The following is a 14,571-nucleotide window of genomic DNA, read 5'->3' as shown; positions in this document are numbered from 1 at the left end:
CTATAGACAAAATGGCTTTGTACCCATATGTCAACACATATGGGCTCGTGCTTGTAGCCTCTCTCTTTGACATTCGATATGCCTATAGTGTCTCGGACAATAGTATGTACCATTCTCTAAGATTCTCTTCAATTTTCTTCTTTAATATTTTAAGGATTATCTTATTAAAAGCTTCAGCTTGTCCATTTGCCTGAGGATGATATGGTGAGGATGTTAATAATTTAATCCCACTTTCCTCAGTGAAGGCTTTGAAGTCACTTTCAGTGAACATTGTTCCTTGGTCCGTTGTAATTATTTGAGGAATCATAAATCAAAACACAATTTGCTCACGTACGAAGTTAATGACATCGTCTTATTCTACTTTCTTCATGGGGATAGCCTTTAGCTGCTTCATGAAATAATCTGTAGCCACTAAGATAAATGAGTAGCCCTTGGATGAGGTCGGATAAATCTTCTCTATTACGTCCATAGCCTATCCTCGGAAAGGCTATAGTTTGATAATTAGATGTATGTCTGATACTGGCACCTGTTGTGTTGGCCTATGAGTCTGGCACTTTTGCATCTTCTAGCTTATTCGATGTAGTGTTTAGTCATTGATGGCTAATAATATCCATATTTATGCACTAACCATTGCATCTTTGGCCCTAACTGATAAGCCCCGCATACTCCTTTATGTACTAGTCTTAAGATCTCCATATAGTCAGTGAAGGCCAAACACCTAAGTAATAACCCATTGGGGCCTTTTCTGTATAATTCATCTCTGATTAAAATAAAGTATTGAGTGTATATCCTCGTTCTGTAAGGGTATCGCTGATTGGGATTTTGTAGATAACTCTTGAAATCATCTCACCAATCCTGGGCTAACCCTTGTGAGATTGTGCCATATTGTATTGTTAAACCGCATTGAGTAACCGAGGGGTGTTCTTTTTGTTCCACCACAATTACCTTTCTGGTGAGTTTGGGTGATAGCCTTAGCCCTGATGCTATTTGAGCCAATTCGTTGGCTTCCTAATTCTGAGCTCGAGGAATGTGAGTCAACGTTACCATCTCAAACTCTTCTAAGATCTGAGAAGTCCCAGCATAATACATTACTAGAGCCAGGCTCATATACTTATACTCACCAGTTAATTGCTTGATGACTAATTGAGAATCCCCTTCTATAACCACATCATGGGCTTTCATTCCTTGAAGAATTTTAAGCCCTGTGAGTAGTGCTTCGTATTCCGCCTGATTGTTAGTACATTCAAAATCTAGTTGAAGAGATAATATCATTTTTACCCCCAGTAGGAGAGGTTATTACTATCTCGGCCCTAAATGCTTACTAGACCCATCAAACTTAAGCACCCAGGGCCCCTAATCTACTGAGAACATAGGTATTTCTTACTCGTCTTTGGGGAGCCCGACTGAGGGGTGATCAGCCAGGAAATCTACTAATGCTTGGCCCTTTATCAATTTTTAAAGCAAAAATATTAATGAGAATTCTGCCAAGGTGAAGCTCCACTTTCCTATACAGCCCTTCATGATTGGCTGATTAAGCATGTATTTAATTAAATCAGAATGAAAAATCACATACACAACTGTATTTATTATATAATGCCTCAATTTAGTATAACCATAATATAGTGCCAAACATGCTATTTTCACAACTGAGTATTTGGTCTCTATAGTAGTTAAATACCTACTTAAATAATATACCGCTTGCTCACATCCCTTATTGATATTTTAGGCTAACATACAACCTATGGATGTGGTGGTGAAAGCTAAATACAATAAAAATGAGGTGTTCTCCCTCAGGGCTGCTAAGACCGGAGGTTTTGTCAAGTGTTCTTTAATCTTATTAAAGGCCACCTGATGATGTTCGATCCAGATGAATTCTTTGACATCTTTAAGTTTTAGGAGCTCAGAGAACTCTTTTGTCTTTCCTGCTAGATTCGGGATGAAACGCCTGAGATAATTGACCTGTCCTAAGAACCTTTAAAGCTCTTTCTTGTTGCTTGGTGCTTTTGCCTTTAAGATAGCCCGTGCTTTGTTCTGGTCTACTTCAATCTCCCTTTTGTGGACTAGGAATCCAAGGAAATTACTTGCGGTTACACTAAAAGCATACTTAAGTAGATTCAATTTAAGGCTGACTTCCCTCATTCGGAGAAAACTCATCCTCAAATTCTCAATATGATCACGTGCCTTCTTAGATTTAATCATGATATCATCTATGTATACCTTTAGATGTTTTCCTATCATATCATGGAAGATGACATTCATAGCCTGTTGATAAGTGGCCCTAGCATTTTTTAGACCGAATGGCATGACTACCCATTTGAATGTTCTAATGGAGCCTGGGTACTTGAAGCGGTCTTGTGAATGTTTTCTTTTACAATAAATATTTGATTATATCCAGAGAAGCAATCTATAAATGATAATAAAACATTTTTAGCCCCAGCATCTATTAACCTATCTATAATAGGCATTGCATAAATGTTTTTAAGTATGGCCATGTTTATGTTTCAAAAATCTACACAAACTCGTAGCTTTTCATTTTTCTTGATTACTGGGACTATATTTGAGAGCTATTAGGCATACCTACAAGGCTATATAAATTTGGCCCATAGGAGACTTTTGATCTCCTCTTTTTCTCATAGCTCTACTTCAACTGACATTCTCCTGGCGAGTTGTTGGTGCAGCCTATAATTCAGCTTTATAGGAAGCCTGTGTTTGACCAGCTGTCTCGCTAGCCCTGGCATTTTATCATAGTCTGATACAAAGCAATCCTTGAATTCCTGCAGTACTTGCTTGATGGTATTCTTTTGTTCTTCATTTAGTAGTGAGCTAATGAAAGTAATCCTTAGCTCTTTTAGGGATCTGAGGTTTACTTCTTCTAATGGATCCTGGACCTCTGGAGCTATATCTTCAAATTTTAGAGGTGCAGGGTCTAGCTCGTGCAGTTGTATTACCCTTTGATCTTTATATATGACTTCAGCCCCAAAGGTTTCGGGTCCGTAGTCCTCTAGTCTCTCTTGTATGTTGTGCAACCATAGCCTCTGAATGGCAGTAGCTACTATAGCATTTCTTTTGTCTGTCACAGTCATTAACTAGTTCTATTATGAGCTCACACCTCTGCAATGTTAGAGGCACTATAGCGTTTGTTGTTGTTCTGCACAAAAGGATTCCCTGTGCCTTTTAAAATGTAAACGAGCCTACATTAACATCATAATACCTCACATTCACAAAGTCGGTGACTGCTGTGAATGGCTTATCTTTAGCTCAGATCACTTCTACCTCTTCCCCTTTCCATATAAGAAGCATTTGATGTAGTGAGGAAGGCACATACTTGTTGGAATGAATCTAATCCCGACCTAGGAGAGCCTGGTATTGTGCTGTGGTGTTGATCATGAAAAAGGCCATTAGTGATGACTTGATCCCAACATCAACCTGCAATGGAAGTATGTCGAGGACTTTAGATGAGATCCTGGTGAACCCTATAATGGATACCTCAGTTGGCATCAGGTCACGCTCCTCTCATCCCATCTTGAGCATTATGTGAGCTGGCAGTATGTTCACCACCGAGCTGTTATCCATAAGGACCCTAGTCATTGGCCTCCCGTTGAAATGTATCCTGATGTATAAAGGCTTCAGGTGCTAGGTCATCTTAATGCCGGGTTTTTTCAGGACAGCCCGCTTTGGCTTTCCTTCTATTACTTGCAAGGTAATTTGGAAAACGGGCTTCACAGCCTTCTCTTTCTACATCTGCATCCTTATAGGTTTATACTCCTCTTCCTCACTTAGCTTCATTGGGTAATATTGATATGGACCCGCATATGTCGACCTCGAAGAGTTCTGTTTATGCTAGTCTTGAGTACTACTGGTAGTAGACCAGAATTGAGAAGGGAGTGTTAATAAAACCACGTGGCAAAGGTTAAGCGATATCTCCCTAACGTGAATAGTCCCATCATGTTGATTTTTCATTCTTACTCCCTTCATCCTGATCCTCGGTAGACTTCCTTCTGAACTTGTTAGCTTCCTGTTGAATATTAGGGCTTTCCTGTACCTTAGTTTTTTGCTACTTGAGGTTTCTTTGTGTAGCCTACTTTTGTTAAAGATGTCATTTCTGAGTCCTCATCAAGGTAGCTGGAAACTTCATGTGTCTCACGACTCTCCATTTCTTAGGCAGCACGTTGCCAGGCGGCACAACAAACCTGCCCGAGCCCTTAACGGCTTTTAGTTTTGAAGGAAGCTCTATATTACTTTCAGATATCATTAATGGTGGTAAAGGTAGCTGTCAAAGCCTACATCCTAGCTCATTGGTATCCTTGTGAATGATTTACCTATTTCTAAGGGCATTGAGTACTTTACGAAGAAGTTAAATTTTCCAGATGACTCCCCTAAATGGTCCCAGACTACCTTATATCTATCTAGCTCTGTCATTATCAATCCCCCTGGGCTAACATCCTATCCCAAGGGTCATTTGCTATTTTACTTCACATTCTGCCGGTTGTCTTCATTCTGGGTTTCTTTTAGGTGGTCCCAAACTACCTTGGAGTAGTCTGAGCTTTTGACGCTTTGCCCTTCCGGGCTAATGTCCCATCTAGAAGACCTATTCTTATTAGATCATTCTGTAGGTTTCCTCAGGCAATCCCACACTGTCCTTGAGTTTTCCTGACTCACTTTCTCCCTATTTCAAATGTTCTAGGGTCTCCCATTTCTTTGCTTACCATCATTCTTCCTAGGTCATTGTTTATAAGAGTTTATCTCTATTATATTGACTATAGCAAATGATGGGAATGGGTCCTCGTTTACAACCATGGATTTTTCTTTAAGGAACTTTAAAACCCCCTTATTGATTCGGTCTTGGATGGCGTTCTTTAAACTCTAACATGCCTTGGTGCTGTGACTCCTTGAGTGATGGTACTTGTAGTATTCCTTCCCTATATATTCTTTCTTCAAAGGGAATTTTGCGATCAGCAGGCAGGGAGATGAAGTTTTCTTTGAGTCCTCTATTTTAGTGGTATCAAAGATGTACTAAATTACGTTTGGCCTTTTGGAAAGCTCTCTAACCCTCCTTATCAGAGCTGGGCATATGTAGTTGCCAGTATTTTTTAGTTTTGCCACTGCCACATCTAAGTCCTGAAAATAGGTTCCTGTCATAGTCCATCGGCAATGGTCTTCTTCCTTGACCAGTTCCTCATAACCCCAAACTTTGGCCGTGCGTTCATAGAAATCTTAAAATTTCATCCCCTAAAATTTCTTTTGAAGCTCTATATCTAGTCTTGCTTGTGTCAGCTTAACAAGTTCAATTTTTGAAAGCGGTACGTGGCACCTGCTCCTTAGTCATTTGAACCTTACTAAGTCTTGGTCTGCCATCTCTTTAGCTTGTTGGGTGAGCTTGCAGAGTTCTGTTATGCTAACCTCCAGTTCTACCTTATAGAATTGGATATGGAACTTTTGCTCCATTTCCATCCAACTGATGATTGAGTTACAGGGTAATGACATATACCATGTGAACACCGGGCCTGTGAAAGTGTTCTAGAATAATCTCATCTTTAAGTTGGTGAAGTTTTCATAGTTGGCAATCTCGCCACATTAGATTGTGAACCTCTCAATGTACTCTAATGTCGATTGCGTTCCGTCCCCTGAGAATAGCATAAAGTCGAGGATCTTATATCCTGGAGGGTACACGTTGTCCCTATTTATGTACTCTAGATATAGTTTTGAGAAAGTAGGGTGGCTAATTAGCCTCAACCCTGGTCCATATATATCCTGGATGGCATCCCTCAGAGCCTCCATGTTCACCAATTGATTCTAAGGCTCGTTTTGACGCTCCGGGATCATTGCCGTGCCCCCTAGGCCACTAGTGCCAAGCTCCTGTAAATAATACAAAGAATTACGTAAAAGATTAGTGTGAGCAAATATTTAAGGGTTAGGGATGTCTCTTACAAGTGGGCAGCCCCAATGGTTAATACTTATATTGATTCCTACTTGTTGCCCTCCAAGCAGCCCTAAACTTGAGCTTGCTTCCAAAGGAGTGCTTCTTAACGAGCAGCTATGTTCTTCATGCTGTCATGTAGAGCCTGCATTATGATCTGCTGTCATTCTTTCTCCTTATGTTCTGACGTTTCCAGAGATAGTGTAAAGAACTTTTGGTTCTCTTCTAGCTGCTTATCCATTCGATCTTGAATTCCCCATAGCACTTTTGCCACAGGTCCGTTAGATATGATCAGTGGGTTAGGTTGTCCACTTCTTGACTTTGAGCTAAGGCTTGTGTTATTGCTACTACCTGTCATCGTCGGTACTATGTGCTCATGATGTTCAGCTGCTTTAGCATTAAGTGATAAGTGTTTTGACCCTGTGTGCGTAAAGGTTCCTTCTGGTTTGTGAGAACCAGCACTTGTTTCGTTAGTTCTTTTGTCTTTTTGCGTCCTTGCAATCTTTATTACACAGGTCCCATTAGGCATGCCAAAAATTGTTCATAGGTGAACAACAAATACTAGGCATGCTAGAGACACTGAGTTTCAATTGATAACAAAAGGGTCTCGAGCTTCCTTACCATAATTTACTCGGATGTAAAAAGATACAAGGCTTTGGTAAAACAAGTGTTTGATTTTAGTGAAATGCAAAAAAGTTACAAGTCTAAATTGAGAAATTAACTGATAAACTAAAAGACTAAAAAGTGCAAAATGTGAGTCTTTGATTGAGTGTTAACTTGTTTCTTCTGTGTCTATTTCTTCTATTTATAGTGTTAGAGTAATGATAGCCTTTTCCTTAAGATCTAGCACATTTTGCCGAAGAATCAGGGATCTCGCAAAAATTATGGCACGATCTTTATTCTATGCTCTCCATTTTGGTAATTAGCCCGTTTCACTGAGATACTTGAGCGTGAGGTCCGTAAATTTCAGCATTGCTTAAGATTATGTCTTTCGTGCCAATGGTCTAATGTCTGTAGTAGACAAGATTTTGACATATTTATTTATTGAGGCCTTTATTGAGCATTAGGGCCGGCCCTTCTTTTGTTTATATTGGGCCTGACGCTTTAGTTACTCAGCCCAACTAACCCTGTGACCTACCTTGAGCAACGTTTCATATTTTAGTCCAAACAGTTATGTACGTATCCTCTCCCCTATCCCCTTCTTCTACATCATCTTCATTTTTCTCTTCCGCTTTGTATGTTGTGCATCTTTAATTCATCTTCCTCTTCCTTTTTGAAAATTTTTTCTCCTTCCACTCTTTCTTTTCTTTGGCATTTTTCTCTTCCTCTTTATTCTCTTTTTCTCGCTCTACGCCATCACTTTGTTTTAGTTTGTTTCATTCTTATCCATTTTTCTTTTCCTCGTCTTGTTCAACCTAATGCTTGTCTTCCTTCTTCCATGCACAATGATTCCTATTTCAAATCAGGGTTGTTTTAGTCTTTTGGTGTTCAAAATTAATTTCAATTCAATCATTTGGGCTTGTAGGAAAATTATCAGAATCTATTGAGCCTTATCTACAATTTAGATGCTTTAGGTGGCTGCTGGTTGAGATTCTTCCTTTGGCACCATGTTTTTTTGATTGCTCACAGTTATTTTTCTGTTAAAGCATGTAATCTTATTTGAGATATGGTCAACCACTAAAAATAAGGCATTTCTTCTAGTAAGAATTTGAATATTGGTTCATCATGTTATGAGGTACTATTTTTTTTTACTAGACCTATCTCCCATAGTCCTTTTGATATTATGTTTTTTTTTTTTGTGTAAGCGATTCGGTATCCTGAGGTATCTTGGATTCATTGCCTACCTTAGACTAATCCAAACCCCCTGCAAAGAGACCTTATGGTGGTAGTGAGGTACTGTCACTTCTTAGGGTTCAAACACTCACCTTAGAAAATACCGGTCGTAATCTTTTTCAACTCAACCAAGCGCCCATTGATTTTTAATATTATGTTATTCCTCCATCTAATACCTTGATAACTCTTTCAATGTCAGCCCACATCTCTGAAGCCTAATCATCACATCTTCTGGCCCATTGGTTTTTGCTTTCCTTTTCAATTCCATAATATAATTAAGCCCACTCATTTCATAATTCCAACACTAAATAAAACCGCATCAACTCGATCTTTTAATCTTTTCAGAGCTTTAATTATACTCCACATATTTCACTGAGGCATTGACTAAAAAAATATATTATTTTTAAAATTTATTGTATTAATACAATAATAAATTTACAAAAAATTAGGGGAAAAAATACATTATGTGACACTCTTTTTTTCCCCTGGATATGTAATGCCGGCCCGTTAAACTCAAACATATGCTTTGTGGTTTTGTTTTGTTTTTTTTGTCTACCCACAAAAAAAAAAAATTGCTTCAACATCTGGTAAATCAAGAGGCGCACATTTAACACGTGCTTAGTGGGTTTCTTTTTTCAAACCAATGGCGGTTTCAATAAATGCATCGCATCCAAACATGTGAATTGACAAATCTGTCCCTGCCCAAGTGCCCAGGGCCTCTTTCCTTCTCCACATTCTTCATTCTCTCCACGCATGGCCTTCCGTCTCGGACATTAAACTCTCAGACCAAACTCCGGAAAAAAAAAAAAAAAAAGCTTCAACCTCATCTTCTTCCATTAATTACATTGTTATTCTGCTCATGCTGGATTCTTGACGGTGTCGTTTCGGAGCCCCAGACCCATTTTTTGAACCGAGGTTGCAACCCGTACGCCGAATTCCTCGTGTCCAACGTCACCCTCTTCGGTGAAAACATAAAAGCATCGTTGCGAGACATCAGAGAGCAGATCGGTGACCAAAACACGCACTTCGCGACTGCGCAGCAAGCCGGCGCCAGTGGTGGAAACACCGTCTCCACTCTTTTCCAATGCAGAAGCTACCTCTCCATCGCCGACTGTGTCGCCTGCTTCGACGTCGCTGCCCCTCAAATTTTCAGCTGCGCCGCCGGGGACCTCGGTGGCCATGTCGTCTACGACGGGTGCTACCTCAGGTACAATAACTTGTGATCCAAGTTCAAGTTTGACTCCTGTTGAATAGTAAACGCAGAGACAAGACATTGATTGCGACATTATTACATTGTTTTTATTTCTGCGATATTCACTGATTGCGTTTCTTATCTTATCTTTTCTTCTTCTTCTTGTTTTTTGTTTTTTTTTTGTTTTTTTGTTTTTGTTTTTGTTTTTTGTGTGTGAATGAGTTGTTTTCGGCCGAACCTTGAATGAGTTTTTATATTGGGTTGGTGGTCTCATTCGGCTGCTTTGTTATTATAGGACATTTTTTTTTTATAAATTATTGTTGGTCAGGATCTAGAACATGTTTTTATAGAAAAAAAGTGGATAGCCAGCGTTATTTTTTTTAACGAATATCGTAATTAAATGCATTATAAAGATTATATATAAAAAATTAAAGCTAATTAAGATATATTAATTTTAGTTGAGGATAATATTAAAAATAATAATTTTTTATATGACATATTTAAATTTTCAATCCCTCAAATTTGCCTTAATTATTAGTTTGATCTTGCAAATTTAATTTCTATCAATTTAGTCTTTTACGTTTTTTAAATTATAACAACTAAATAAGAATAAATTATCTTTTAAATTTGTTTAATTTTTAACATTATAGTCCTTTATGCAGAGTTTTGTTCTTCTTCTTTTTTTTTTTAATTTTTAGTGTATATTTTCTACTTAATTAATTATATTTTTTTTATTAATCTACACAATTTTATTAATATTTTATTATCCATGTCAATAGATTTTTATAATGTTAGCTCCTTTTTGAATAATAAAAAAAATGGATAACTAAAGTAAATTTAAAAAGATCAACTCGATGGAAATTAAATTTGATAGTCCATGTGACAACTCACGCACCAACTCATTATTCGTGTGTTAGTGTTTGTCACTTTAATTTGCTGCCATGTCCCTACCCAAGTTCTTATGCCCATGATGATATGCGTGTAAAAGCGGAAAAAGTAAAAAATTAATGAACATAATTAATTATTTGACATTATTAATTAGCTGAATTTAGGATTATGCTAAAATATTATAATCTTCTTATTATAATAATATGAAAATTTTTAAGGTTAAATTATACAAAATTCTATTAAATTTTGACTTATGTGCAAATAACCCCCTTAGCCTTTAAAATTTGACCAAAAAAAAAAAACCCTACTTATGTAAAGTTCAGTGAGTTTCTGTAAATTTTCAAAGATTAAGGAAGTTATCTATAAACATCCCAAGCTTCAAGGTAGTTACGTAAAATTTAGCTATTTTCAAATATCCTTCAGTAAGATACAATACAAGAAAGTAATCAATTTATCAACATATCAACATATATACTATATAAAATTAAAATCATCCACCATTATCCATAACCTTTTGTTGCGTTACATAAGGTACGACATTAGTAGCGCTTTCTTTGGCGACACGACCCAGTCCGTGAATAGTGCATCATGTGGGAGTCAAACTACTGAAGAACCAGCTACTGTATTCACCTCAGCTGTGCATCAAGTGCTCATGAATCTGCAAACAGCAACACCCAGAATCACTGCCTTCTCTGCAGCCACAAAGACGCAAGTGTCTGATAATGGTGCAACCATTTATGCATTTGCTCAATGTATTCAAACTATCACATCAAGTAAGTGCGAGGATTGCTTGAATGCTCAGTACAACAATATGCAGACTTGTCTTCCCAATTCAGATGGTAGGGCTTATGCTAATGGCTGTTTCTTGAGATATTCCACCACTTCTTTCTTTCCTGATAACCAGACCATTGATATCACTACTCCTTTCTTCCAACAAGGTACACATCTTATTTGGATATGTCTTCAGATGACAAGTTGATTTGCTTATTATTTGTAATTTTGAACCTCGTCTTATAGATGTGATCTTATTTTAGTATTTTGATTAGACATGGATATATATATGTGTGTGTATATATAAATGCCTATTTTAAGAGGGATGGAATTTAGGTTCACTATCTCTTAGATAAATCAATAGAAGTTGATTTAGGGAATATTTCGTTTGGCGTATATATATATATATATATATAGTTATGACGTGACTAATTTTCGAATAGCCATTATAGGTTCATTATCTCTTATTATTTGTAATTTTCGTATGACCCAAAATGTGTTATGTCTTGTAGGTTCAAGCAATAAGGGAGCCATTATAGGTGGGCTTGTTGGAAGCGTGGTAGCTCTTGCTTTGATCTTTATTGCATTATTTGTCTTGATTAGACAACGAAGAAAAAGGCCTCAGAGGGTTCCAAGAGGTAAACATCTTAAATGTTCAACTATTACATGTGTGTGGACGTGTGTCACATTTTACTGATTTAATTTGTGGCTTTTTTATTTTCACTTTTCCCCGAATTAAAAGAAATGAATCATTATTGACTTTGATTTCTATATATATATATATATATATATAATTTTTGAAGAGACTTTGACTAACATTTTCCACGATATGTAGGAGACATAATTGGAGCGAGCAAGTTGAAAGGCCCAACTGTTTACAATTATAAGGATTTGAAGACTGCAACCAAGAATTTCAGTCAAGAAAATAAGCTAGGAGAAGGAGGATTTGGTGTTGTGTATAAGGCAAAATTTTTATTTTCAATATTTAAATATAGATATGCAATGACGTCTGAAAGCTCGTTTATGATTAAAATTCTAAATAATCATGAATAGGGCACTTTGAAGAATGGAAAAGAAGTTGCAGTCAAGAAGTTAACATTTCGCCACTTATTCACAAGGATGGAGGAGGACTTTGAAAGTGAAGTGAAGCTTATAAATAATGTTCATCATCGGAATCTTGTTTGACTTTTGGGATATTGTATTCATGGCTTGTTTATGAGTACATGAAAAATAGCAGTCTTGACATATTCTTGTTCGGTAACCTTCTATCAATTAACCAAACTTATTTAGTGTTCTTCATTTATGACATCGACTCTGCAACATATCATTAACTCCTCTAACAAACTTATTCATATGTCAAAATTTTATTGAAAATAGGTAAAATGAAGGGTTCACTCAATTGGAAGCAATGGTATGATATAATTTTAGGCATGATATAATTTTAGGCATAGCAAGAGGTCTTGCATACTTACATGAAGAATTCCATGTTTGTATCATACATGGAGATAAAAAGCCTAATAACATTCTCTTGGATGAGGAACTTCAGTCTAGAATTGCTGACTTTGGATTGGTAAAATTTTTACTAGAGGATAAAAGTCATCTTAGTATAAAATTTGCCGAAACATTATAAGTTGAAACAATTGCAATTTTTTTTTTAAACTTTTCTCAACTTGTATTGAACATATATTACTAAATTAGGCAGGATATACTTGTCAGATCAAGCATAACGCAATACTTAATTAACTCTTCAAATGTCTATATTCCAAATTTTGTTGGATCCCAATATTTATTTGTTCATTTTGGAGACATTATCATATTATCAATTACATATTGCACTTGTTAGGGGATATACTGCACCTGAATATGCAATTCATGGCCAACTATCAGAAAAGGCTGATGTTTTCAGCTATGGCATTATTGTTTTAGAAATGATCAGTGGTCAAAGAAGTGAAGAATTGAAGATCCATGGCAATGATGAAGGCGAGTTCCTCCTTCAAAAAGTAAGCAAATTCCCATAGCTATTTTACATGGGTTAACTTGTTTATGAAAGCAATTAATCTAATAAAAAAATATTATCCCATCTTTTTGCCTTGTTACCCCCCTTATATTCCATTCCATCTTAATCCCACTTGATGAGAGAGGAATCCATTCAGAGCTGGTGGATAAAACCTTAGACCCAAATGACTTTGATGTAGAAGAAGTGAAGAAAGTGATAGAGATTGGTTTGCTTTGCACTCAAGCACATGCTGACATAAAGCCAACGATGTCAGAAGTAGTTGTTTTGCTTCAAAACATGGCCTTACCAGAGAACATAAAACCCACCATGCCTCTCTTGATTGAAGCTACTTAAATGTCCAATTAGTGGATACCTACCTACCTCTGCTGCTTCCTTTACATCCAATACTATCAATGTTGCTCCCACCCTCTATAGAAAAGTGCGGGTTACTAATGTGACTTTGGAGTCCTAATTACAGAGGAAGAAAAATGGAAAGTCATCATTGTTCTTCATTCCATTCTTCAATATTTGTGTTAATTAATTACATGTCAATCTTACAAATACAAAGTATATGAATCGGTGAAAATTGCCGCATACCACTTTGTATAAATTAAATTCTTCTCTAGAAATTGGGTTGGATTATGTCTTGTTTGGCTTTCGTTTGAAGATGTTTATGAGATTTAGTTTTTCACCAAATAGATTCATGCAACCTCATTTCTACGTAATATAGAGTTAAAGTGATAATTTACCCTTTAATTTTAAAGCACATTGGCTACTCGTAAGTTAATGTATCTGTAAATTTCTGAAGAAACATTTTTAAATTTTGAAAAAAGGCTTATAAATTAAACACTATTTTAATTTATATCTCTAGTTGAAAAAAGGCTTTATTTATAAATCTTAAATACTCTAGTTGAGCTGTAAATTTTTGAAGGAGGACTTATAAATTTTGAACAAAGATTTAAAGTTTGTCATATTTACAATTCAACTAAAAAAATTCACATACTTATATTCAAAAGTTGATTTGTATAGTTTGTGTCAAGCTTTGTAAACAGTAATAATATTTAAGCATTGTCGAATATTAAACGTGAGCACATTTTCAAGCATAAATTCAAACCTTAGTTTGTTATGTTGTGATGGATTAACCTTTTCTATTAGATCCAATCCTTGTTGGCGATATTTATTTTTTATAAGTAACTTATTTGTAATTTTGGAACATTTTTTGTAATTTTTTGAGTCAATTAATAGTCAAATTAACAAACATCCAAGAGGGGCCATGTGCATTGTTTTTAATTACATGAGAGGTGACATTGCATTACTCTTGACTTGAGGGTGTTCAATGCGCTCTAGAAAAGAAAATGAGGGGCAAATTAGACATTCAACCCTAACAATTCTTCTGATATCCTAGAATTGTAAGAAAGGAAATTAAATTGGAAACAAAATGATCAATGGAGTTATTTGGTACACCTGAATTGCTTTCTTGAATGATTTCTTTTGGATAAAAGAGCAAATATACCCTTAAACTATAAGTTCAAAAATGTCTGGGACTCTAAACTCATTTATTTTGCAATGTTTCTCTTCAACATTTAAAAATAGTGTAATTTGGCTCTTACCGCTAATAAAAGTTAATTTTAACTATTAGTTCACTAAAAATGACAGAAAAGACAAACATAAAAAATTACATAGGAAGACCAATAAAATTTTCTTGGACCTTTTTGTAATTTTTTGGGTCTTGTCTATAATTTTTTGGTTCTTTCACCATACATTTTTGGATCCTTCACCATTACTTTGAAAGGATGGAGGAGTTTGAAAGTGAAGTGATGCTTATAAATATATTGTTTACCATCGGAATCGTGTTCGACTTTTGGGATATTGTATTCATGACAAGAATAGAATCCTTGTTTATAAAGACATGAAAAATAAAAGTCTTGACATATTCTTGTTCGACAACCTTCTATCCATCAATTAACCACTTAC

General features: G+C 36.1%; 1 protein-coding gene across 1 annotated transcript; it reads left to right on the top strand.

Moving 5' to 3' along the window:
• The first annotated feature begins 8,409 nt into the window (after positions 1–8,409).
• Positions 8,410–12,951, top strand: LOC129302578 (cysteine-rich receptor-like protein kinase 2). Its single transcript, XM_054941505.1, has 7 exons — positions 8,410–8,957; positions 10,362–10,768; positions 11,114–11,239; positions 11,437–11,564; positions 11,655–11,780; positions 12,407–12,601; positions 12,739–12,951. Exons 1-7 carry the CDS (start codon positions 8,410–8,412, stop codon positions 12,949–12,951), a joined length of 1,743 nt encoding a protein of 580 aa, XP_054797480.1.
• The last annotated feature ends 1,620 nt before the right edge of the window (positions 12,952–14,571 follow it).

Source organism: Prosopis cineraria, unplaced genomic scaffold (assembly GCF_029017545.1).
Source record: "Prosopis cineraria cultivar Desert tree isolate PC_DT_omini unplaced genomic scaffold, ASM2901754v1 PC2, whole genome shotgun sequence".
NCBI lineage: Eukaryota > Viridiplantae > Streptophyta > Magnoliopsida > Fabales > Fabaceae > Prosopis > Prosopis cineraria.
Note: the sequence above shows the minus strand (reverse complement) of the source record. Positions and strands in the feature narration are given on the sequence as shown.